Here is a 26,901-nt window from a genome sequence, read left to right as displayed (position 1 = left end):
AGATCTGTCAATAGTTTGCACATTTATATTTTGGGGTTGAGACCCTGCTCTTCAGGGAAAAACTGTTAATATATTTTGCACTTGAAGTTCTGGGGTCAACTGGGCTTATTCATTTGGGAGTTAAGTAATTATCAGTTATATATTGGTGGCTAATACATGCCGTCTGCAATTATTTGGTATTTCTGTTACTGAAATGAAAAAGCAAATTATATCCATCATGGTAGTTTGGAGAAAGAAATGTAACAACAGACAAAAATTGCAACAATTCAGTTATATTTTTATTATAGCTTCTATGTTGCCATGTTGTTTGTTCAAAAATGAAGAAATATCACAAATATAAGTTTATTTATTACAACCAACAAAGATAAAATAGTTTCAGATTTTAAATACACTAGGGCTTTGGGAATACAAGTTCCTGAGTTAGTCTGCCTCTCACTTGGCTATCATTGATTTATTGCCTACACATGTTCACTGGATAACCATTATGATTATAATTTAACCCTTTAAAGACAGCAAGCTGACAGAATCATTAGCACGCTGGTTGAAATGCTTCGCAGTATTTCGCCTGTTGCTATGTTCAGAGGTCAAATTTGCTTTATATTCTTTCGGGGTCAATGTAATCGATTAGGCCACTCCCCCAAAATTTCAGGCCTTGTGCCTTTAGTAGAAAGGATTATAATTTAACCCTTTAGCACTCAGATTACTCCACCAAATGTAATACTTGTTTATTCACAATGATTTGAATTATTCATGCAGTGTTTTGCAATTCTGAGATTTCAATATGATTGTTTATTATTTTTTTTTTTTGAGAATAACATCATAAGGTATGCATGAGGCCAAATTTGACCAGTGTGAACATAAAACAAAGTAGACTACTTGGGCCAGTTTAAATGCTAAAGGGCCAACATACTAAATTAAGTTACTCTGTAGTTTATCTTTCAAGCACTATATGATAGTGTCTGGAGTCAGGTTCTCCGTATCAAATGATGTCAAGAAATTATTCAGCATCTAAGTAAACAGTTAGTGGATAACAGTTAAAAATATGGTGCTATATTATTTCACCAACATAAATATTGCAGTAGTTATACAAAATGTAGTATTGGAAGGTTGTTATCACAGTATTATATCTTCTCTCTTGTGGGAATACAGTTGGATAATGTCTTTCTTTTATAGAAACTTTTTATATAGGACATGGTTATTCTGCAGCATGAATACAGACATGTGTAGTCAAGTGACTTTTCTGAGAGAATGATTTATTGCAGATTTCACAGCGAAATGGCTTCTCTCCTGTATGAATGTATTTGTGTTTAGTTAGTGTACCATTTCGAGAGAATGATTTACCACAGGTATCACAGTGATATGGCTTCTCTCCTGTATGGATGTGTTTATGTTTAGACAGGTTACTTCCTTCTGAGAATGATTTACCACAGATATCACAGTGATATGGTTTCTCTCCTGTATGAATGCGTTTGTGTTTAGTTAAGTCACCACTTCGAGAGAATGATTTGTCACAAATATCACAGTGATACGGCTCATCTCCTGTATGAATGTATCTGTGTGCAGTTAACTGCACTGTTATAGTGAATGATTTACCACAAATATCACAGCAATATGGCTTTTCTCCAGTATGAATGCGTTTGTGTATAGTTAAATCATGACTTTGAGAGAATGATTTATCACAGAACTCACAGTGATATGGTTTTTCTCCTGTATGAATGCGCTTATGTGTAGTTAAGTGACTTCCTTCAGAGAATGATTTTCCACAGACATCACAGAGATATGGCCTCTCTCCTGTATGACTACGTTTGTGTATAGTTAAGGTATCATTTTGCGAGAAAGATTTACCACAGATGTCACAGTGATAAGGTTTTTCTCCTGTGTGAATACGGTTGTGAGTATTTAAATGACTTCTTTGTGAGAATGATTTACCACAGATATCGCAATAATATGGTCTCTCTCCTGTATGAATATATATATGACGAGTTAAACTAACACTTTGAGAAAAGGATTTACCACAGACATCACAGTGATATGGTTTTTCTCCTGTATGAATACGTTTGTGAGTTGTCAGGTTACCTTTTCGAGAGAATGATTTTTCACATATGCCACAGTGATATTCTATTTTCCCTATCTCTTTTGGGATTTCATCAGTAAAATCAATTCGTTTACTCTGATTTACATTTAACATTGTACTTACATAATTCATTTTCTATATTTTTTTTTCTTATGCCAATCAACAGAATTTTTTTTGCCTTCCTTCAGTGTTATGTTTTAATTCTAAAAAATATTTCTACAATTATACTTTCAACAAGAGTGATTGCTTCGGTTTCCTTTGTAAATTTGTCCAAGGTTAATTTAGAATGAAAACCCGTCTTGTGCAAATGCCAAACAGTCGAAACATAGAAATTTCGCTATTAATCTTATTTGAGAACATTTCACAAAATTTAACTGTAGTTATATATATATATATATATATATATAGCAGTTCTGTAGAATATCTTTTCCTTTAGTTTTCAAGAGATGATAAATACTTATGATGCATCTGAAGTAAAATATTCTTCTACACCAATGTCATCTGTTATTCTGAAAAAATAAAGAAAAAAAATATGATATAGAGAATGCTTAATAACAGAAAGCAGACATTCTAGTATAATTGTATATTAATAAACTGTAGATATAAGCTTTTATCTTAACAACAAAACTTGACTTTTTAATTTTATATAAACTCCTTAGTATTTGAACCGAACACACATGGCTGAAATATTCTACCAGTTATGGAAGGAAGGAGCCAAAATCATGATCTATACAAACACACACACACAGACAAATAGGTGCAGTCGCGGTTGAGAAGGCTTGCTTACAAACCATGTCATCTCACGCTGGGTTACAGGAACGTAAACACACCATCACCAGTTGTCAAGCAGTGTGGAGGACACAAAGTCATACACACACAACGAGGTTTCTTTCAGTTTCCGTAATCCATTCACAAGACACTAACCCAAGGTGCCACGCAGTGGGACTGAACCTGGAAGCAAAGTTCTTATACATATATATCCAATTTAACACGTTTTGACCGTTTAGCTCGGACACATTTTTTCTTTGTCTCTTCATCTAGCCTTTTATTAGAAGAGTAGGCTCGAAACGTTAAAGGCTTCTTCCATTTTCCCGGAGTGTCAAGCTAATACACTGTTTGTTGTTCTTTAACCTTGTCTTTGCATTTTCGGACGATCTCTCTTCGGTCATGACTGACCATGAGGTTGCACCTAGAAAGTTACCCTCCGAGGCACAAGGTCGTTTATGGAGGACCAGCCTCCCCATCGATGTTATCCAAAGGAAAAGGCCGATACAGCTTGTTGCTAGTGACACCGCAACTCATTTCTACTGAACTGGAGCAACGTGAAATTAAATGTCTTGCTCAAGAATACAACACACAGCCCGATCCGGGAATCAAACTCACTGCCTCACGATTGTGAGACGCTCAGACCACAGAGCCATGCACACAATTTTAAAATTTTATTTCTAACAAATTGTGCTAGAAAAATCTCAGAAAAAAAAATATAAGAGATTAGAAGAAATTCTTTAAAATATTGGAGCATTAACTTAAAAAGATTACAATATTCTGCATATTGTAATGAATAAAAGTGACATATCAGTTTCTCATCTCAATACCCGGTCCTTTATTAACTATTTTGATCACATAGTTATATATCTTTTGCTTTTAAAACAACAAATCTAGTATATTTTCAGTGAAACATCGCTTGATGAAACAATAAAAAAAAACATAGATTGGACATAAAACGCATTATAGAAAACCATAAAATATATTTAACACAAAGACAAAACGTGGACGAAGAATATCGATGATGTTTCTCGATTCACTGATGAATCAAGTTTCATTATGGAATGTATGATTCATGTGAATATATTTTCAGAGAACTCGGACAATCGCAGATCGTAATAGGTTGTATTTAACGATTACTAAAGACTAAGTTACATCCATGTCTCGTAAAAATATCCAAACTTTACTTAAGTAAAATATATCACAAATAGAGAAACACAAGTGCTTTATATATTCCAGATCTTAACTGTGTTAAGACACAAGCGAAATAGGATAAAAAAAAATAATAATAAAAACAGATACCTAGTAGAATAAGCTTATATACATACGTATGAATGACTTACAGGTAAGAAGAAAGCTTTTCAATGTGTGGCATGTAGAAATTGTATCATTAAATTCACCAGCAACAATATTATATTAAATCATTTAGTGAAATAATGTAACCGATTTGCTGGAACGGGCAGCTGTATCTCATAGAGCTTAGCCTTCTGTGATCAAATATAGATATACTACAATACTACATTCGATAATGTAGTTGTAGAAACACTCTGACTCATGTAAAATATGGAATGAATAATACTTACATATCAATAACGTAGCAGTGGTGGTGGTGGTAGGACTACATAAAATATGAGAGATGACCTCAAAAGGTGAAAGGGTAAAGTCTTGAGAGGTCAGTGAAAACCTTCACATAACTTCCGACGATACTCTTCCCTCTGTTGGATAAATAATGAAATATATCTATACAAAGGGGAACAACCCTCACGATGCATGCCGCGTAAAGTCCATCAAGTTTGAAAACATCTACGGCCACGTGGTCTGAAATGTTAGGAGAGGAGACTAGTTAATTTCATTAACCTTTTTAGCTGCACTGGGACTTTATTTTATCGATTCCGAAAGAACGAATGAATGCCTGGGCGGGATTTGAACTTAGAATGGTAAAGAACCGTTAGAAATGCCGCTAAGCATTCTACCAGCCCGCAGTTTTACGTGTATGGTATAATATTTAACACTGATTTGTTTTTAACGGACACCTTTTAGTTTTATGAAACGGGTAAGTTGACAAAAGATTTGTTGTAAGGCTGTTATAAGGTGTATCTATGGCATAATATATTTCCTCATTGTAGCTTTTACGAATAGGATAAAATGTGTTTCGAAATTCATATTTATCTCTTCATTACCAATGAAAACTTTTGATATACGTTTTTGACCACCTTGCTTGCATGCAAGGGATGTTATTTTTTATTCATAATTACTGATCTATTTATTTTTTGACCTACCAACTTGCCCAAATCAGCATCCAATTTGTAAAGCAATTTCTGAAGAAGGTATTCTTTCGATATGACTCGACAAAATCAAAATTAAACTCCGGTATTTTCCGAAATTCCCCACCCACTACGGCGTGGCGATCTTTCGGTACTAGTACGCAACAACATCCGGTCGTTGCGCGCACGCATACTGATTACATGATCGTATAGTGTGTTTATGTGTTTAAAGTTTGAGAACTGTATGCATCTGAGGGGGAGAAGGTTTGAGTTTAGTGGGCCATTCATTTCTTTTTTCTATTTAATGTTGTCTTTTCATCCTGAATGTTCCGAGACGCCTCACCGGAGCCAAGAAATAAAAGAAAAATAATGTAATAGATGTAAAACGACTTGCTCTGAACGAATATAAAAAAATTAAAAAAATTCGTAGTAATTTTCATTGAAAAATATCCATTTTACTAGAAGTTATGATCATCCAGAGTCGGGAAATCGATAGCAAAATATTCGATGTAAATTGGATTAATAAATTTATTATTTATTTATGATTGTTATATACAAGATCAAGTATATAGGTTGCATTTGTTTCTTTACAGTTAAAGAAGACAAGATTGGTACATTCGGTATTACTTATTCGGTAAATTTGGACAAGTATACCCGGACTCGGTTCACCAAGAAAATAAAAGACCGGATTTTTCACGTGGAAAAGTATCTTTCTCGCCAAAACTCTTATAGGGTAACTAATGCGTTTCATTTTTGCGTGTGGAGAGAGAGAGAATCTTTCTACAAAGAAGCGATTTAAAATAAATATATCTTAAATGTGCTCGTGGAAAAATATTGTATCTTTTAAAAATATCCTTAATTGGCACTGTCATGCTCACTCGTCCACCTTATTAGAAAACACAAATTTAATATAAAAACATATTTCCTGAAATTGCAAATTATTTAAAATATAAAAATATAATTTTCAACAGAGAGAATTTATCAAAATAGAAAACAAATGAAGTTTGAAGTTTAAAAATAATAGGATCGACCACTCACGACTAGCTAGCGCGGACGCGAGTACCCTTATACTCTGTGTTGTGTTTTCAAACGCATGGATATAGGTGTCAAATTTGTTCCAATAACTTTCGAGTAATAGATAGATAGAGAGAGAGAGACAGACAGACATATAGCTGGCTTTGGCCAGTCATGGTATTAGCTGTCAGTAGCCAAAGAATCGACAGGCATGCAGGCAGACAGACAGATACTTCACTAGCAGTGAGCACTTTCACTTCTGACAGCTAATAGCATGACAGTGCCCCTTAATTTACATATTGTATGTTTGTTTTTTTTTAAATTGTTTTCTCCTCCGCAGTACTTATGCATTACTGTGTGTGAGAGAGAACTGAAAAGCATACAAAAATAAGTAAGCGGAATTTGCCAAGCTGTTCGCATTTAGTTCTACTGTGATGTCGTGTGCAACCTGTCAGTTCACATACTTTGATGGCATCAGAATTTGTTATATAAATGATGAAGAAAGTATTGTATTCCTCCGGGACCATGGTGTTCTGCCCACCAATATGATTTGTCCACACTGTCGGATTGAATGCGTGTATAGAAAAGAACAGTGTCTCTGGCAATGCATGAGCTACACGGTCACTAAATCTAAAAAAAGGCAGCAGTGTGATTATTCTGTATCGGACTTTGAAGGATCCTTTCTTGATAATGCCCGTATTCCTCCGTGGAAAGTCGTTCTTTTCGTAAACGAATTTCTACGTAGTACTTGGAGTAATATCATAGAGACAACCCAGGAATTATTGTTTTCAAGAGCTGAAGAATGGAGGTCATTCTGTTGTGGAGTAACAGAAAACTGGCTTCACAAACAGGAACGAATTGGTGGAGAATCAGTTGAAGTTGAGATTGATGAGACCTTAATTGTCCACCGGAAACCCGGGAGGGGTAGGATTCTGAGCCAAGTTTGGTTGTTTAGTGGAATAGAGTGAACCAGTAAGCGTCGTTTCGTTGTGCCACTAATAAATAAGAAGCGTGACAAAGCGACACTGGTTCCTCTGATCCAGTCATTTATCAAACCTGGCTCGGTTATTTATAGTGATACATGGGCTGCCTACAATGATTTAAGCAGTTTGGGTTATCGCCATTACGTGATAAACCATTCTGAAAATATTGATCAACCAAATATACACATACAAAATATTGAACAATTGTGGAGGAAGATAAAATGGAGTATGAGAAGGCTGCCAAGTGTTGAAACAAAATATTTCCATCAATATCTGGCCAGATATTTATTTATTTCCTCAGAGAAGAATAAGAAATTATTACTCCACAATTTTTTTCGAGAGGCAGCCCAATTATATGTACCCCTCTCAAGTCAGCCATGTCCTTCAACTACATAAAGACTCTTCTCTCTTTCATAGAAGGCTCTTTTTTTCTCCATAGTCTCTCATCTCTCTCTCTCCGTACCTACATGCACGGAAATGAAACGCATTAGTTACCCGATTTTTTTTTTTTTAACACTCGATACTTTTTCAATCTATTCTGCAATCTGGGATTAATGTATCCAGTGATCTTAAGAGGTATGAAAAAAATATTTTATTTTGATATTATACCTTTACTTGTTTCATGCAAACACAAAAATTCTCCAGGGGATACATTCTTCAGAGTGTAGATTACAATTCAGGTTTATCTTTCTTTTAGTTGTTTCAGTCACTGGATTGCGGTCACACTGGGACAAAGCCTTGAAAGGTTTACTCAAACAAATCCTTATATTGATAACATTTAGAAAAACGTTTTTTTAGAAGAATTTTATATCATTCTTTATCTCTCCTGCCCAGATTTCGTTACCATTTATTTCCTATAACTTCAGCATTTTCACTTCCTTCCTAACTTGTTTGAATTTTCAATCTTGTATAATCCACACTCTCGAGAATGTATTTATGCGAAATGTTATCTAAAGTTATGGGTGAAGAAAGAAACAGCAAAAGAATTTTCCCTGTGAAAACAACTCCTTTTTTGAGGCCGGAGGCGATGGACAAAAAGTATTTTGTGCCATATTAGGTCACCGTAATTCATTCAGCGTTAAAAAAGTATTTTCCAGTAGTTCCAGGTAGATGGGGTGGGGGTGGGGGTTCGTACGTTCCTCCACCCACCTTCTTTTTTTCTCTTAACCAAATTAAGTTGCATGCAGCATATTTGGAGTGGTTGGTGTTGGGAATGCATCCAACTGTAGAAACCAAGCCAAATCAGACTGGAACCTGTGCACCTCTTGTGAAACTGTCCAACCCATGCCAGCATGGAAAATGGACGTTGAAGGATGATGAGCTGAGTTAGAAATGTAAAACTGTAGCATGTTTTCAAAGATCAGGGTAGATTCCTGTAGAGAGGTGCTGATGAAAGCTTAGTGAGATTAGGGATTAGCTCTGAGGTGCAAAGTTTGAAGGTAATGGAAGGGACGTTATCGGAACCAGTGACCTTATGATTTAAAGGGACTAAATATGTCTTGATTAGTTCATCCACCTCACATGAAGGAGAACTGTTTCCTATTTAGCAGCTTCATCACAAGAATGATTTTTTAAAAATTAACTCAAGAATCATATTTGATATATTTATTTCATAGTAATAAAAACAATAAAATTCAAATTGTATTTCTATTTTAGCTGAAACATGTCAGTATGATACTGAATTTTGTATTTAAAAGAATGATAATGGATACTGATTTTTAATCAGAAACAGTAGTCTGGGTGGGAGAGGGAGTTAAATTGTGAGACACGAGCAAGAATTTTTCAAGTCAGAAAGGTAGCAAGCGAAAGAAAGGCAATTAATGTACTCAGTTTTATTTCTTCTCAAACATGCCCAATAACTGTAATAAGTTATTTGAGCAAGTGTGTGTATACACTTCGCACAAAGTTGTATGATGTAATTTTAAAAACAAATTTTAAAGTAAAATTCATATGTTTAAGTAAAGGATTATATCTACAGTCTATCAATATAAAAATGTAAAATTTCTACTCTCCTTAAATGACTTATATTTTGTATTTTCTATTTTTTTCAGAAAAACAGATGACATTGTCATTTTATTCAGATGCATTATTAATATTCATCATTTGCTAACGACTAAAGGAAGATATTTCAGATTTTATTTTGGATTACCTTTGAATAATATTGCCTTTGGATAAAATGAGTAGCAAAATATTTATTTTGCCACCTGGAATGCATACAAAATGATCAAATTTGCGAAAGATTTTGCAGTGTTTCAACATGAGGATTAAGATTTCAGTTGAAGGAAACTTAGAAAGAAAATGCAAGATCAAGTAAAAGAAAATATCTGAACATTGTGAAAAAAGAAAATTTATGGGAAAGGAATTATGAAAGAACCAAAGTAGAGGTCAAATACAATCTAAAAGTATTGCTTTTTATGATATGCTGAACGAGATGAGGAAAACATACCACTGTGATGTCTGTAAAAAGTCATTCTTTCATAAAAGTAACTTAACTACTCACAAACGCTTTCATACAGGAGAAAAACCATATCAGTGCAATATCTGTGGTAAATTATTTGCTACAACTAGTAATTTGACTGCTCACAAGCGTATCCATACAGGAGAGAAACCATATTGCTGTGATATCTGTGGTAAATCATATGCTCAAAAAAGTAACTTAACTACGCACAAACATGTTCATACAGGAGAGAAGCCATATTACTGCAGTATCTGTGATAAATCATTCTCTCAAAAGAGTCTCTTAACTACACACAGCCGTATTCATACTGGAGAAACACCATATCATTGTGATATTTGTGGTAAATCATTTTCCGTGAGTAGTGCCTTAATTAGTCACAGACGTTTTCATACTGGGGAAACACCATATCGCTGTGATATGTGTGGTAAATCATTCTCTCAAACTAGTGAAGTAACTAAACACAAACGCCTTCACACTGGAGAGAGGCCCTATTACTGTGAGATCTGTGGTAAATCATTCTCTTAAGATTATCACTTAACTAAACACATACTGGTGAAAAGCCATATCATTGTGATATCTGTGGTAAATCATTTTCTCAAAACAGTCACTTAACTGGACACAAACATATTCACACCAGAAAGAAACCGTATCACTATGACTTCTGTGGTGAATCATTCTCTCAGGCACGGTTCCTTACCAGACACGTGTATAGTCATACTGGAGGAAAGACCTATCAATGTGATGTATGTGGTAGAGCATTCTCTCAAAAGGTTCATTTAAAGAGGCACAATCACATTCATACAAGAGAACAAAACCTAATGTGATACTTGTGAGTAATCACTCTTTTAAGCCAATTACTTAACTACACATTCCTATATTCATGCAGAAGAGTAACTGTACAGTCATTCATTATCATTTGATGTTCATCTTCTGTGCTGGCATGCATTGTATGTTTTGACCAAGAGGGCTGCACCAGGTTCCAGTCTGATTTGGCTTGGTTTCTACAGCTGGATGCCCTTCCTAAAACCAGCCACTTTACAGAATGTGCTGGGTGTCCTTTACATGGCGCCGGCATGATGCTGACAAGGGAGCTTTTTGCATGAAAAGTATAAAAGATATAGATATATTCTTGCAGGAAAGAAAAGAAAACAGCAATAACAATTTCCACCAATATGTTTTTATACAGCCACAACTAATATATTGCTGAGATAACTTAACACTGATGATTTTAAATATAAGCATATTCTCAGAAAACTCCTATTCTTGCTAACATATTCTCAAGTGGAAGAAAAATATAGTTGCGGTTTATTTGATTATGTGCATGACTAACTGAGAAATGTGTCTTTTCCTTCTGCTTATTCCAGTAAGCATAACAAGAGGAAATATGTGGAATTGTGAGTTGCTGAAAAGGTCACAGAATGTGTGATGATTAAAGAACTTTGACAAAGAAATTAGAACAATAGTAGTTCATAGATAGGAAGGCAAATACACATCTACAATCAATCAAAAAAAATATTTTTTCTTCAAATGGAAATATTTAAAAGTTAACTCAGCTATGGTTGTCCACAATGCAGAAAAGAGAAAGATGAACAAAGCCTAACCATTATTAGTTTCTGCTGGTTACTGTTGAGACCTCAGGTGTTCTTGGACCACACACTGCTGATTTTCTCCCCAAAATCATATCTGAGAAATGAGCCCCAATGTGGAGGGTGGCTGTTTTCTGCAACAATGCCTTTGCAATCATGTTTAAGAAGCATGATTAGAGACACATCATTTGCTCTGGGATATACAACCCATTACTCCCCCCACCATCTGTTGCTTTTTCTTTCTTTGTTTTAATGTTTTTCCTTCGTTTCTTCCTGTAAAAATGTGTTAATAAAAACTGAAGATGTTTTTAATGGAAAAAACAAAAACAAAAACGTGTGATATGTATTAATTTCTTTATTTTTACACCATTGAAGTAATTTAACATCCTCCTCTATTGCTGGCATGGTCTGACAGGAGCTGGCAAATTAGAAGACTACCAAGCTCTACTATCTACTTTGGTATGGTTTCTCCAGCTGGATTGAGTGTCCTGCATGCTGGGTGGCTTCGTGCCAGTTGATGAGAGGTTAAAGTCGTAATTCCCAGTGTGGAGTATACCAATACGAGGAAGGGGAACAATTCACGAATAAGTTTATTAAAGAAAGAATTCTTTACACCCCCTCCATATCAATTTTATCAAGTTTTGACACTTTAGAGACATCAAATCGGGCTCAAATTTTGACACTTTAGAGACATCAAATCGGGTTGCGCGCGTCAGATGAGATTCGGGATTTGATGTCTCTAAAGTGTCAAAACTTGATAAAATTGATATGGAGGGGTGTAAGGAATTATTTTTTTAATAAATTCATGAATTATCCCCCTTTCTCTTATTAGTATTACAAACGTGTGGGTGGTAGAAATCTATGGTTACACAAATCAGAAGAAGGTCGTCACACCGTTGATTTCCGCGCATTTTTTCCAAATTCGTTTCCTAAACATTTTTTTCTTTTTGCGTCCGTTGCACTATTTTTTATTTTGAATAACAAAAATTAAATATTACAAGGGGTCATCAGTATTTTAGAAATGATTCAGTAGGGCATGGCCAAAAATCGGTTGGGAACCACTGGGTTAGATAGAGAAAGATAAGATGGGAAAGGGATGGGTGCCATACGCCTAAGTTACAGGGAGGTGTATATAAGGAAATGGACCATGGACAGCATGTGACTGGGTTGGAGGAGAGAGAAAATAGTGAGTGTGGACATGGGTAGAGGGAGAGGGTGTTTGGAGGATATGTTTAATGATAGATGTTTCTAATTTAAGCAGAAAGCCAGTAATTTTCAAGGGGGAAAGAGTTAATTACATTGTCTCTGCGAACTGACTGGTACTTTGTTTTATTGCGCCTTGAAGAGATGAAAGTCAGTGCTGACCTGCGTAGGGTTTGAACTAAGAATACTGGAAGAAAATACAACAAATCAATTTTTCTGATGCTCTAATGATTCTACCAATCCAGTGGGTTTTTTTTTAATAATTGTTCTAATTTAAGGCAGTGAGCTGGCAGAGACATTAGCACACTGGGCGAAATGCATAATGGTATTTCATCTGTCTTTACATTCTAAGTTCAAATCCCAGAGGTCAACTTTGCCTTTCATCCTTTCGGGGGTCGATAAATTAAGTACCAATCAAGTACTGGGGTTGATCTAATCGACTGCCCCACCACTCCCAAAATTTCGGGCCTTGTGCCTACTCAATGCTAGCAATTTTGAGGGAAGAGATGAGTTGATAACACAGACTCCAATACATGGTGGACGAAGCTGACTTTTGACCTTTTAGCATTTAAAACAGCCAAAATATTCTGTTTTATGTTCAGACTTCTCACACCTACCCTACAATGTTATTCCAAAAAATAAGTGCTACAAAATAATGTATGATTAATTCAAATCAATGCAAATGAATAAACATGAATTCCGGGTAGAGGTAGGGGTCCACCAAGGTTCCGTCCTCAGCCCCCTCTTATTTATCATAGTCCTCCAGGCAATCACAGAGGAGTTCAAGACAGGTTGCCCCTGGGAGCTCCTCTATGCTGATGACCTTGCCCTAATTGCGGAGTCACTATCAGAACTAGAGGAGAAGTTTCAGGTGTGGAAGCAAGGTCTAGAATTGAAGGGCCTTAGAGTCAACCTAGCTAAAACCAAAATCCTAATAAGTAGGAAGGTAGATAAAACACAAACCCCTTCAGGTAGATGGCCCTGCTCAGTATGTAGAAAAGGAGTAGGTAGTAACTCTATAAGATGTACCCGGTGCAAGCTATGGACACATAAGAGGTGCAGCAACATCAAAGGCAGGTTAACTAGCAAGTTAGTTTTTGTTTGTGGCAGATGTTCAGGTGCAATAAAGACTGTAAACAAACAGGAAACAACTTCTATCTCATTCCAGGGTGAAAAACTAGAGGTAGTCGATAGCTTCCGCTATCTGGGCGACCAAGTTAGTAGTGGGGGTGGGTGCGCTGAAAGTGTAGCTGCTAGAATAAGAATAGCCTGGGCAAAGTTTAGAGAGCTCTTACCCCTGCTGGCGACAAAGGGACTCTCACTCAGAGTAAAAGGCAGACTGTATGACGCATGCGTACGAACAACCATGCTACATGGCAGTGAAACATGGGCTGTCACTGCTGAGGACATACGTAAGCTCGCAAGGAATGAAGCCAGTATGCTCCGTTGGATGTGTGATGTCAATGTGAATACCCGTCAGAGTGTAAGTATCTTGAGAGAAAAGCTGAACATTAGAAGCATCAGTTGTGGCGTGCAAGAGAGACGATTGCGCTGGTATGGACATGTGGTGAGAATGGAGGAGGATAGCTGCGTGAAAAAGTGCCACACCCTAACAGTTGAGGGAACCCGTGGAAGAGGTAGGCCCAGGAAGACCTGGGCTGAGGTGGTGAGGCAAGACCTTCGTACATTGGGCCTCACCGAGGCGATGACTACTGACCGAGACCTTTGGAAATGTGCTGTGCGTGAGAAGACCCGGCAAGCCAAGTAAGATCGTTGCCAGTGCCCCTGGACTGGTTCTTGTGCGGGTGGCACATGAGATGCACCATTTTGAGCGTGGCCGTTGCCAGTACCGCCTGACTGGCTTCTGTAGGATTTTCGAGCGAGATCGTTGCCAGTGCCCCTGGACTGGCTTGTGCGGGTGGCACATAAAAGACACCATTTCGAGTGTGGCCGTTTTCGTGCGGGTGACACGTAAAAGCACCCACTACACTCTCTGAGTGGTTGGCGTTAGGAAGGGCATCCAGCTGTAGAAACTCTGCCAAATCAGACTGGAGCCTGGTGTTGCCATCCGGTTTCACCAGTCCTCAGTCAAATCGTCCAACCCATGCTAGCATGGAAAGCGGACGTTAAACGATGATGATGATGATGATGATGATGATTACACTTGACAAAGTAATCTGAATGTTAAAGGGTTAAAAAAACAAAAAGAAGTTTAAATCTTTAAACCAGCCATATCTGGCCGAAATATTCTATCTGTTTTATCTTCAAACTGGCCAGATCTGGTCTCTCACACTTACTCTACAATATTATTCTAAAAATAAACAATCACGTCATTGAAATCTCAAGGCTACAAGGTAATACATGACTAATTCATATCAATGTGAATAAATATTTTATTTCACAGAAATCTGAATGCTAAATAGTTATCTCTAGCATTTAAAGTGGCCATATCCGGCCAGTATATTCTACCTCATTTATCTTCAAACTGGCCAAATCTGGCCTCTTACACACATCTACGTCATTTGAAAAATAAACAATTATCTCATCAAAATCAGAGTTAAAAATATCAATTCTAATTAATGCAATTTATCTGAACTTACAAACGTTTGTTTGAAGGTTCATGCAAACATCATTAAATAACAAGTTCCAAGCTCTTTTTTTCTAACTGCAGAAATGAAGAATGTTGTTTATTGCATATATCAATATTCTGTTTACACTTTTACTTGTTTCAGTCATTTGACTGTGGCCATGCTGGAGCACCGCCTTTAGTCGAGCAAATCGACCCCAGGACTTATTGTTTGTAAGCCTAGTACTTATTCTATCAGTCTCTTTTGCCGAAATGCTAAGTTACGGGGACATAAACACACCACACACCACCATCGGTTGTCAAGCGATGTTGGGGGGACAAACATAGATACACAAACATATACACACACATACATATATATATATATATATATATATATATATATATATACAAATATACGACAGGCTTCTTTCAGTTTCCGTCTATCAAATCCACTTACAAGGCTTTGGTTGTCCTGAGGCTATAATAGAAGACACTTGCCCAAGGTGCCACGCAGTGGGACTGAACCCAGAACCATGTAGTTGGTAAGCAAGCTACTTGCCACATAGCCACTCCTGCGCGTAGTTGCACTTTTTGACACAACTCTGGTAAATATAAACCTGGACACATACATACACTCACACATACATTAATAAGGTGGGCAGTATCCATAGACCAAATTTCACGTCAACTCACAGCTAGTTACATACACTTGCCTAAGATGATGTGCAGTAACCACATAGTTTGTGAAACAACTTCTTAATCAATGGGTCTGGCAGCACCAATAAATCCATCGAATTTGTGAGTTCTGAAGTTTGTGGTTAGATTAGCACAGTCATGTTACATGATCTCCTCCTCCATCACATCCTACTTCTACACATGTGTAACTTAGTCAATTTTTGTTTTCTGCTGCAAATGATTTACTACATGCAACAGTGATATGACTTCTATCCTGTATGAATGTGTTTGTGAATAAATAAGTGATGATGCTGAGAAAATGATTTACAACAGACATCATACTGATGTGGCTTCTACCCTGTATGAACACGCTTGTGCTTAGTTAAGTTACTGTTTTGAGAGAATGATTTACCACAGATATCACAGTGATATGGTTTTTCACCAGTGTGTGTGTACATGTGTTTAGTTAAACAGTATCTGCGAGAGAATGAGTTACCACAGAGATCACAGTGATATGGCTTCTCTCCAGTATGACTTCGTTTATGAGCAGCAAAGTTATTTTTGCTAGAGAATGATTTATCACATATATTACAGTGATATGGCTTCTCTCCTGTATGAATACATTGGTACATCCTTATGTCATCATTATCACTTTGCGAGGATGATTTAAAACAGATACTACAGTGGAATAGTGTCTGTTCTGTATGAATGTGCTTGTCACTAATTAGGTTAGGTTTTTGAGAGAATGATTTACCACAGATATGACAGTGATATGGTTTTTCTCCTGTATGAATACGTTTGTGTTTTTTCAAATGATCATTTCTAGAGAATAATGTACCACAAATATCACAGTCATATGACTTCTCTTCTTGTATGAATGCGCTTGTGAGTAGTAACATTAGTTTCTTGAGAGAATGATTTACCACAGACATGACAGTGAAATGGTTTTTGCCCTGTATGAATACGCACATGTTTTGCTAAGTGATCATTTCTAGAGAATAATTTACCACAGGCATCACAATGATATGGTTTCTCACCAGTATGAATGCGTTTATGTTTGGTTAAATGAGCAGTTTGAGAAAATGATGTGCCACAGATATCACAATGATATGGTTTATCTCCAGTATGAATGTGTTTATGTTTGGTTAAATGATTATGTTGAGAAAACGAGTTACCGCAGATGTCACAGTGATATGGTCTCTCTCCTGTATGAATACGTTTATGACAAATTAAGTTATTTCCATTTGAGAAAGATGCGCCACAGATTTTACAGTGATGCAGTTTTTCTCTTGTATGAATGCATTTATGCTTCGTTAAGCTACGGATTTTAGAGAAAGATTTGCTACACATATTACAGCAATATGGTTTTCCTCCTATATTAGTGTGCATGAGTTCAGGTAAACAATCAATTTCAAAGAAGAATTTCCGACAAATTTCGCATGATAACAATCATGCTCAGACAGTGCTCTTAGTGCTCCACTGGTAAAGGTGCCATCACGATTTCGAATTCACTTGCCCCAGCAGGTCTTTGCTGTAATTATTCTTTCACAATATATTGATATTTTCTTTCTTTCTATTTTTACATCTCATTTGTAAAAACAATACTTACTGCTGTATTTCTATCAACAGTGATATCTGTCAAGTGCTGAAGATATTGCAAACTCTTTTTTTACATCTATCCACGTTTAAGTAGAGTGCAAAATAAGCTTGCACACATTCAGATAGTCACGTAAACAAAGTTTGTAAATATTATCACTCAGAGGTGGTATTCCACATTACTTGTTCCACAGATTTATGTAACCAAATTTACACAACTGTTGTATATAATATATTCCTTAGTCTTTAATAGGCGATGGTGCTTCTGAAGTAAAAAATCTTTTTTAATGCCAATGTCATCTGATATTCTGAAATAATAAAGAAATATTATTAGTTATATAAGATACTTAAAAATTTAAGATTCAGCAATTATTTTACTATAATTTTAGTAGTGTACATGATACTGATAAACTACAGATACTAGCTTTTATCTGTGTACTTTATTTAAAAATTATATTCTACAACCTTATGTGAAGTTTACACATTTGCACACTTGAGCTATACACTTTCAGATACTCTTTACTCTTGACTTGTTTCAGTCATTTGACTGTGGCCATGTTGGGGCACCGCCTTTAGTCGAGCAAATCAACCCCAGGACTTATTCTTTGTAAGCCCAGTACTTATTCTATCGGTCTCTTTTGTCGAACCGCTAAGTTACTGGGACATAAACACACCAGCATCGGTTGTCAAGCAATGCTAGGGGGACAAACACAAACACACACACACACATATATGCCTAACGTTAAAGCCTAAAATTGTCTAACCCTAGGACATGAATACATTATACAGACATTAAGTTTATTTAAAAGAAATTCATAATTTTCATGGCTTTCTCATTATTATTATTATGGTAGGAAATCAATTATCTACCATGGGGGGGGGGATGCAAAAAGAAGTCTTTCCAAAATTCCCCACAAATGGTTTCAATACAGTTTTAACAGAAAGGTTTGGAAGAATTAGACGGAAGTTCTCCAGTAATTTTCTTTAATGTAAATAAATGTATTTATTTTCAGCCAGGTACTTATTGCATCGGTATCTTTTGCGAACTGCTTATTTACGTGGACAGACACAAACCACCACCGGTTATGAAGCGGTCGTAGGATACAGACAGACACGACGAGCTTCTTTCAGTTACCGTCTGTCCAGTCAAAAGGTTTGGTCGGCCTCGGGCTATAATGTATGAGCGGTCATAAAAGACCGACAGGTCAAAAACGAAAGCATACAACGATAACGGTCATAGAAATAGTCTTTACTGAGTACTTACGGAAACGTTTTTAAAATTGTCACTTGCAGCCGAGAAAGATAAACAACGTAACACATGTTTATTTTGAAGACGGAAGCGGAAATAGCGCCACGCCCACTTCGCATGCGCATATATTTTCCTTAATTGTCCTTTTGAGAAGGGAAATTACTCTTACAAGACTTACACTACAATGTGTCCACAAAGTCTAGGTACATGGGGATTAACACATACTTTAAGAAATTATTATTTCTTATATTTAATTGTTTGTTATGATTTTATTTACTCCATGTACCCACATGGGGGTTAACACATACTTTAAGAAACTATCATTTCTTATATTTAATTACTCTTTTACTTGTTTCAGTCATTTGACTGCGGCCATGCTGGAGCACCGCCTTTAGTCGAGCAAATCGACCCCAGGACTTATTCTTTGGAAGCCTAGTACTTATTCTATCGGTCTTTTTTGCCGAACCGCTAAGTTACAGGGACATAAACACACCAGCATCGGTTGTCAAGCGATGGTGGGGGGGGGACAAACACACATACATATATATATATATATACGACGGGATTTTATTTACTCCGTGTACCCAGACTTTGTGGACACCCTGTATATTGTCGTCAGCAGCACCTTGTATTTTGATGTTTGTCTGACAGCAGTCTGTTGTACTCAATTGCATCCTCTGGATTTCAAATACAGTAATACCTCACTTTACGAGACTCCAGATTTACGAGTTTTGTTTTATAATAAATATAAAAAGGTTATATACATTTGGTTTGTGTGTGACAACACTTGCTTACAGCGGAGTAAAATGACGGCATAAAATTTCAATGTCTTACTCGGCGTGTGCGCTTAGTTGAGAGTGACTATTACAAGCTAATTCTTCGTGCTCCATATTTTATTTTGCATACGTGTATTTACATTCTGGGGCACCGCTTTGAAGAATTTTAGCCGAATGAATTGACCTCAGTACTTTTTTTAAATATTTTTAAAACATGGTACTTATTCTATGGACCTCTTTTTTGAACCGCTAGGTTACGGGGGATGTAAATATATCAACACCGGTTGTAAAGCAGTGGTGGAGGGACAAACATAGACACACATGTAAATATATATATGCATATATATATATATATGATGAGCTTCTTTCAGTTTCCGTCTACCAAACTCCATTCACAAGATTTCGATCGGCCTGAGACTATAGTAGAAGACACTTGTCCTAGGTGCTACGCAGTGGGGCTGAACCTGGAACCATATGGTTGGGAAGCAAGTTTCTTACCACGTGGCTTCTCCTGTGCCAATAGTGTACTTTGGCGGGGGGTGGGGTGGATTCAGTCCTTAATAAAAGAATTACCAGTAGACTCTTTTGTATTAAATAATTGTGATAAAATATTAAATATAAAATTGTTTTTCCAACCACCAATGGGACATACATTTTTCTGGATAGTTGTGGTGGGGCCTGGAGAAAAATAGGCAGGGAAACACTGGTCTCAAGGATGAATACTGTTGAACTAATTCTTCTACTGTGTGTATTTCAGTAGCATATGGTTTAATGTTTCTTGGCTCATCAGTTCTTATGCTCTTGTTTTACTAGCATGTAGACTGATTGATTCTTCTGTGTCTCAGCTAGTTTGATAATATCTGTTAACATTTGAGGCTAATACAGTCTTTCTTTTGCTCTCTTTCAGTACAGTGAGCAAACTAAATATGACTTGAGCCACAGACCAAACTTTAAATAGTGGGACCAAGATATGTATCACCTCATCTTCGCAGTTCCAGTAACTAACAATCACACTTGGCAGTAGACACTATTTTTCAGGCCAAGTACAATTAATTAGGACAAGTTCTAAAACTTGTACTAATTAAGTTAGTTGATATCATTAGCAATCTGTTTTATAATTTTTGCATCGTATATTTGAAGAGTCAGTAACAAATCAGACTGTCACACAAGTGGGAGAGACCAGTTATATGTTGCACAACAAAGCATATTATCAATTTGCAGTTCTTTTTATCCCTTTAGAAAGTTTAAAGTGCAATCATAATTCTATATTTTTTATTACCATTTTCTGCAACTTTGAAGGAGCATGTAAATTGGTTTGTTCAGAATCAAAGATGATATGATCTGTCCCTACTCATAATTATATATCATTCACATCTCAGGCAATTTGCAACAGAAAATGTTTTACTTAACCCTTTAGCATTCATATTATTCTGTCAAATGTAAAGCTTATGTATTCACACCATTTAAAATTAATCATACATTATTTCATGGCTTTGAGATTTCAATGATGTGATTGTTTATTTTTAAACTGACACTAATGTAGCAATGAAAGACAATATCTGACCAGTTTGAACATAAAACAGGTAGAATATTTTGGCTGGATTTGGCTGGTTTAAACACTAAAGGGTTAAATTTCATCTTCATAAACAAATCTTTAAAAAAAGCTACAAAATTGTTCAAGCTTTTTAGAAGTGTAATTAAGGTCAAAGTAACCAAAAAATAATTAATAAAATCATTAAACATCCTCATTTCTATGCTTACATGGTATTTGTTGAAGTGGGAATTCTATGGTTGGATGTCCTTCCAGTTACAACCTTCACCTGTTTAAAAGTAAGGTAATATATCCCCACATCCAGACATGTTTTCACAGATTGGATATGAAGGACACCACATGAATTACAAATATCATGTGATGTGAAGGCAACGAGAGTAACACACACACACACACACATCTATCAGTACACATGGCAAATTTCTTCAGTTTCCATTTACCAAATCTATTTATAAGGCTTTGGTCAGTCTACAGCAAAAGTAGAGCCATGCAGTAGGACTGAACCCAGGACATGTGGTTTGGAAGCAAACTTCTTACCACACAGTAATGCCTGTATTAATATTCTGTACATCATTTTACATTTTTTGTTTTGATTTCTTCAGTGAAATAAAGGAAAGAAACTGGAAAAAGAAAAAGAAGACATTTTTATGCATGGAAATATTCTTTCTCAACAATATTTCCATGGTTCCACTTTTATTTTTTTGAGACTCCATTCCAGTTATTCAAATGAACTTCTTTAGAAAGCCAGGACAGCAGAAAAGTGACTAGCAATGTAGCTGATAAACATAATGCTGTTTATGTAATTTCTTTTTCTTTTGATAAATTGTGATATGTGAATTTCTATGAGCAAAAGTTAAGAAATAAGTGTACTCTTCATTTTCACAAGTCCAACATCTTAACCACTAAGCAACACACCTCCACCAAAATATATATAAGGGCTTACATGCACATACATACTACTAAAGTATGACAAAAGAATTTTTGTCATGAATTATGTGTTTATTTCTAACATAATAACTGTACAGAGAAGTTAATCCTGATTTATGACAATTCATTTTTCAGTTATTTATTCACATTGTCAAATAAATCAATACAATGCTTTTTTCCCTCTGGAAATATGCTAGATGGAATATATATGAGTCTTCTAAAATGACTGGTAATTTGTCTCACCAATGTAGGTATAGTTGAGGACATGTGTGTATAATGAAGTGTTGGGTGGTTGTTTTCACACAATCATAATTTTTAAAATACATTTATTGTTAGATATATCTTATACAAAAAATCCCTTTTCACATTGGTACAGTGATTTCTTCAGTATGCATAAATGCATGTGTAGCTCAGTAACTTTTATGAGAAATGATTTACCACAAATATCAGTTATATGGCTTCTTCCCTGTATGAATAAATTTGTGTCTAGTTAAGCAGTATCTTTGAGAGAATGATTTGCCACATGTATCACAGTGGTATGGTTTGTCTCCTGTATGATTATGTTTGTGGTTAGTTAAGGTAATTACATGAGAGAATGATTTACCACAGATATCACAATGATATGGCTTCTCTCCAGTATGAACACGTTTGTGTTTAGTTAAATGATCATTTCGATAGAACGATTTACCACAGATATCACAACCATATCGTTTCTCTCCTGTATGAATATATCTGTGGTTAGTTAATATAGATTTTAAAGAGAATGATTTACCACAGATATCACAGTCATGTGGTTTTTCTCCTGTATGTATTAGTTTGTGACTGGCCAAGTAAGACCTTTGAGAGACTGATTTACCACAGATATTGCACTGATATGGTTTTTCTCCTGTATGAATATGTTTGTGACTAGTTAAGTCAACATTTCGAAAGAATGATTTACCACAGATATCACAGCGATATGGTTTCTCTCCTGTATGAATACGTTTGTGAGAAGTTAAGTAGCTATTTCGCGAGAATGATTTACTACAGATATCACAGTGATATGGTCTTTCTCCGGTATGAATACGTTTATGTGTAGTCAAGGTGCTTCCATGAGTGAATGATTTACCACAGATATCACAGTGATGCTGTTTTTCTCCTGTATGAATAAATTTGTGGGTAGTTAAGTGACCCGATGCAGAGAATGATTTTCCACAGATATCACAGTGATACGGCTTCTCTCCAGTATGAATACGCTTATGAGTAATTAACTGACTTTTTTGAGAGCATGATTTACCACAGACATCACAGCAATATGGTTTTTCACCTGTATGAATGCGCCTGTGAGCAGTTAACTCACTTGTTTGAGAGAAAGATTTACCACAGATATCACAACAATATGGTTTTTCTCCAGTATGAATATGTTTGTGAGTAGTTAAATATCCATTTCGAGAGAATGATTTACCACAGATATCACAGCGGTAAGGCTTTTCTCCTGTGTGAATGCGTTTGTGTGATGTTAACGTACTTCCATGAGAGAATGATTTACCACAGATATCACAGTGATGTGGTTTTTCTCCTGTATGTATACGTTTGTGAGTAGTTAAAGTACTACTTTTGCAGAATGATTCACCACAGATGTCACAGTGATATGGTTTTTTTCCTGTATGTATATTTTCATGACTAGTTAGGTTACCTCTTAGAGAAAATGAATTACCACAGATATCACAATGATATGGTTTTCCTCTTGTATGAATACGTTTGTGAGTAGTAAGCTTACTTTTTTGAGAGAATGATTTTTTACAGATATCACAGTGGTATAATTTTCTTCCTATCTCATCAGGAAAATTAATCATTTTAGACTGTGTGTTACATTTAAACTGGTTCTTGGACAATTCGTTTTCCATCATTTTTCTTCCCTCATCACAATATACAGATAGATATTCTTCTTCTTCTTCTTGTTTTCATATTGCCTTTCTAGTAAACATTTCTACATCATATTCTCATCAGTTGTGATCTTTGCTGACATCTGAAGTTGCTGCTAACTAATTTATAAATGTTTTGTGTATAATAGCTTTCTTCAGTCTTAAATAGATGATATATATATATTACTTTATACCAATGTTGTTTGATATTCTGAAATAAAGAAATAGTATAAGATATAGGGGGTACTTATGTAAAAATTCAATAGTGGAAATTTTATTACACTTCTATATTAACAATCTCCCAACAGAAACATTTATCTGAATGACTGAAATTCACTTTTTAATTTATTAAAATACCATCATATAACCTTGTGTGAAATCTACATATTTGCAGATGACAGCCTTTCAGAGTGTGTAACATTATATAAGTTAAACTATAAAATAGTGGACAATTAAATTCTTCTCTATCCAGGAACTTCATTCATTGTGTAGCTTTGTCTAGACATCATGTGATGGCTATTAATGAGCATCATTGCCACACAAGCAATAACAGTAATTAGCAACAGACATTTGATTGTGTGTATGAATGTATGTATATATAACATGCTAGTAATAGCAATTACATTACCCATCATTACAAACTGGGGGCGGGGCTAACCCATAGAAATATTGAAAAACAAACACTTTAAATAAGACCTGAACCTGAAAAATAAAAGACGGGATGTCTATGGTTGGAATGCCTTTGGTCATAGGTGTGTTGGATCGGAGCTGACCTGAGCTAAAAAAAACTATAACAATTAGTAACAGCCTAACTGAGGACTTCTCTGTGCAGTCACTTGATTCGTCAGAAATAATAACCAAATCATTACTCAAACATCTTTAATCAAAGACATTTGCTTGATTAAGGCTGACGTGAGGCTAATTGCCAACAGATTTTTAACCATCTTTCCAGGTAGAGACCAGTAATCTATTTCTCACAGATCAAGTTAACCACACAGAGGGCTTCTCTTTAAATGAATCAAGCCCGTCACTCATTATAATAGTTTAGTTCCAGTTCAGCTCTTTTTATTTATTAATTCATGACAAAAATCAATTTCTTTTCCATTAGCATACAAAACTACATCAGTACACCAAATTTGAAAACAACTGGAACAAAATTAAGAAACAGAAAACTGTCACAACAACAGAAAAGATCCCAGCTCTATTCCAGTAGACCAGTGACTGAAAGCATTCCAGGCTTGACCATCCCATCTATTATTTTTTTAGAGAATCATAGTATGTTGACATGTATCAGTTTCTAGTTAACAAGGAAATTTATATAACGACGAACAATGTAGCTGTTATTTCTAGCATGTTGGGTCACAACAGTTGACATACAGAAGTCTTTCGCTCGTTGTTGCTCTCATCTACAGCCTTATGACGAAAGGCATTCATTCACGGTCACTTTTATTTTTCGGGTAAAGTAGACTACGTTATCCAATGCATCCTTTAAAAAGAAAATGGATAACAGGGGACATTAAAAGCGACACGATGGTTACAGTTAAGACGTTTAAAAGAAGAGATGGTCATAGTTGGAACAGTTTAAAAAAAAAACAGTATGATCACGGCTGGAGTATCATTGAAGACACATTTAGAAAACGTATGCTTTTGCCTCCCAATGAGTTGCACAAATGAAATGGAAGTGCTATTTTTTAAAATTTCCATTGTGTAGATAATGCACCACACGGATACTCATATACTCATCTTACGGCATTAGTGTACTCGGGACTACATTATCCGTTTTCTAAATGGGTACATTAGATAATATAGTCCAAGGTGCGCTTTGCGAGAAAAATGGTAGATGAGGGAAATTTTGATATAATAAAAACATGAGACATTCCAGGATAGAACACATTGAAAGACAAGCACTTAAAAAGACATGTTCGTGCGTCCGCATAATTACATATGCAGAAACGAACCGGACGTGTTATTTTCCAATTTCATTCTTTGGAAAATCAATAATAATAATAATAATAATAAGTCAATAAAAAAGACAAAAATAAAGAAATAGGGAGCTGTCTTCTGGAATAAAGAGAAGGGACTTTCCTGATTGTGTGAAAGTGTATAAACATCAATGTCAACGAAGAATTTTCTCTTAGGTTTGTCGTTTCTGTAAAATTACTGCGGCGTCCTTGAAGATGGTTATTCGGTGATCTTTCGATACTCGTTATTTCGGACTCGTATCGAAAGATAGCCGGTTATTCTATCATTTAGACACATTACCTGACAGATATATTGAAATCTTCGTAAACTTACCGACCCAAGATGTAAACAGCGATTTACCTTTTCGTGCCTTGAGTTTTTCGAAATGACGTAAATTATTTCAAAGTTAGATTCTATATCCTTAGCCGCAGTTTCGATATACCGGGTATCCCAGAAAGGTTTACTGATGGTTAATAAAAAAAAAATTCTCGAAAATTATTGGACAAAGCAATTATATTTTTGATTGCATTCAGCAATTCGCACATGCTTCAGCTTTAAGTGTTTATATTTTTTGTTTTCGTTTATAATAATTTTGTCAACAGATATGGCATCTCAAGTTAAACGTGTTGCCCGTCGTATATATGTATATATATATATATATATATATATATATATTATATATGTGTGTGTGTGTGTATGTTTGTGTGTCTGTGTTTGTCCTCCCAACATCGCTTGACAACCGATGCTGGTGTGTTTACGTCCCCGTAACTTAGAGGTTCAGCAAAAAAAAAAAAACGATAGAATAAGTACTAGGCTTACAAAGAATAAGTCCTGGCGTCGATTTGCTCGACTAAAGGCGGTGCTCCAGCATGGCCACAGACAAATGACTGAAACAAGTAAAAGAGTATTGGAAAAAAGTGGGTGGGGGGAATATTTACACAAGGAAAGTAGGTAACAAACGTTCTTCATTCAAGCACCTTTACCTATAATCTGAAGATTGTTCTGGTTTGAGCCTTTGAATTACAACCAGCCTCTGTGAGTGTGTCTGTTTACATTTGCACTCTATGAAAGTCACAAGCTATGAGCAGTGTTGTTGCTGTCACTTCTGTCAACAAATCTTCTCGCCTTGCACCATAAAAGGTAACTGATTGTAAAGCAAAGCCTCAATAATGTACTCATTTAATCTATCCTACCTGGAAAAAAAAAAGATCTAAAATGAATGAACAGCCAATCAACTCAACCATTGCTCTCCTATTTCTGGATAACTGACTGATACTCCAAAGTGAGAAAGAAAGTAATATGTGACAGAAAGTCTGGCAAAGAATGCTGGCCAGAGCCATCTAG

At 35.8% G+C, this 26,901-nt stretch overlaps 4 protein-coding genes across 12 annotated transcripts; 1 reads left to right on the top strand and 3 right to left on the bottom strand.

The window, feature by feature from the left end:
- Positions 1-260: 260 nt before the first annotated feature.
- LOC149131553 (uncharacterized) lies at positions 261-4,541 on the bottom strand. Of its 3 annotated transcripts, none has more exons than XM_089339488.1 (2): positions 4,423-4,541; positions 261-2,583 (listed from the first exon to the last, which is right to left on the bottom strand). In XM_089339488.1, the coding sequence occupies exon 2, from the start codon at positions 2,204-2,206 to the stop codon at positions 1,196-1,198; it is 1,011 nt and encodes a 336-aa protein (XP_089195614.1). In that variant the 5' UTR covers positions 2,207-2,583; positions 4,423-4,541; the 3' UTR covers positions 261-1,195. The 3 variants fall into 3 exon arrangements, with proteins under 3 accessions (XP_089195614.1, XP_089195615.1, XP_089195616.1); XM_089339489.1 differs by having other exon boundaries at positions 4,183-4,435; XM_089339490.1 differs by lacking the exon at positions 4,423-4,541 and adding an exon at positions 4,168-4,409.
- A 47-nt stretch (positions 4,542-4,588) lies between these two features.
- On the top strand, positions 4,589-11,477 carry LOC106876940 (uncharacterized). Of its 2 annotated transcripts, XM_052975376.2 has the most exons (3): positions 4,589-4,892; positions 5,697-7,676; positions 9,152-11,477. In XM_052975376.2, the coding sequence occupies exon 3, from the start codon at positions 9,520-9,522 to the stop codon at positions 10,081-10,083; it is 564 nt and encodes a 187-aa protein (XP_052831336.1). In that variant the 5' UTR covers positions 4,589-4,892; positions 5,697-7,676; positions 9,152-9,519; the 3' UTR covers positions 10,084-11,477. The 2 variants fall into 2 exon arrangements, with proteins under 2 accessions (XP_052831336.1, XP_014781189.1); XM_014925703.3 differs by lacking the exon at positions 4,589-4,892 and having other exon boundaries at positions 5,697-5,836.
- Positions 11,478-15,808: 4,331 nt separating this feature from the next.
- LOC106876939 (uncharacterized) lies at positions 15,809-16,701 on the bottom strand. Its single transcript, XM_089339491.1, has one exon. It carries the CDS (start codon positions 16,560-16,562, stop codon positions 15,945-15,947), a length of 618 nt encoding a protein of 205 aa, XP_089195617.1. The 5' UTR covers positions 16,563-16,701; the 3' UTR covers positions 15,809-15,944.
- A 654-nt stretch (positions 16,702-17,355) lies between these two features.
- LOC106876933 (uncharacterized) lies at positions 17,356-26,011 on the bottom strand. Of its 6 annotated transcripts, none has more exons than XM_089339486.1 (3): positions 25,918-25,988; positions 24,973-25,081; positions 21,743-23,806 (listed from the first exon to the last, which is right to left on the bottom strand). In XM_089339486.1, exon 3 carries the CDS (start codon positions 23,578-23,580, stop codon positions 22,138-22,140), a length of 1,443 nt encoding a protein of 480 aa, XP_089195612.1. In that variant the 5' UTR covers positions 23,581-23,806; positions 24,973-25,081; positions 25,918-25,988; the 3' UTR covers positions 21,743-22,137. The 6 variants fall into 6 exon arrangements, 3 of the variants coding, with proteins under 3 accessions (XP_089195612.1, XP_052831427.1, XP_052831428.1); XR_016237836.1 differs by having other exon boundaries at positions 23,672-23,806; positions 25,891-25,995; XR_016237835.1 differs by lacking the exons at positions 21,743-23,806; positions 24,973-25,081; positions 25,918-25,988 and adding exons at positions 17,356-17,495; positions 18,452-18,568.
- Positions 26,012-26,901: the final 890 nt, after the last annotated feature.

Source organism: Octopus bimaculoides, chromosome 21 (genome assembly GCF_046866305.1).
Source record: "Octopus bimaculoides isolate indiv1 chromosome 21, ASM4686630v1, whole genome shotgun sequence".
In the NCBI taxonomy this organism is placed as follows: Eukaryota; Metazoa; Mollusca; class Cephalopoda; order Octopoda; family Octopodidae; genus Octopus; species Octopus bimaculoides.
The sequence above is the reverse complement of the archived record's forward strand: the minus strand, read 5'-3'. Positions and strand labels throughout refer to the sequence as shown.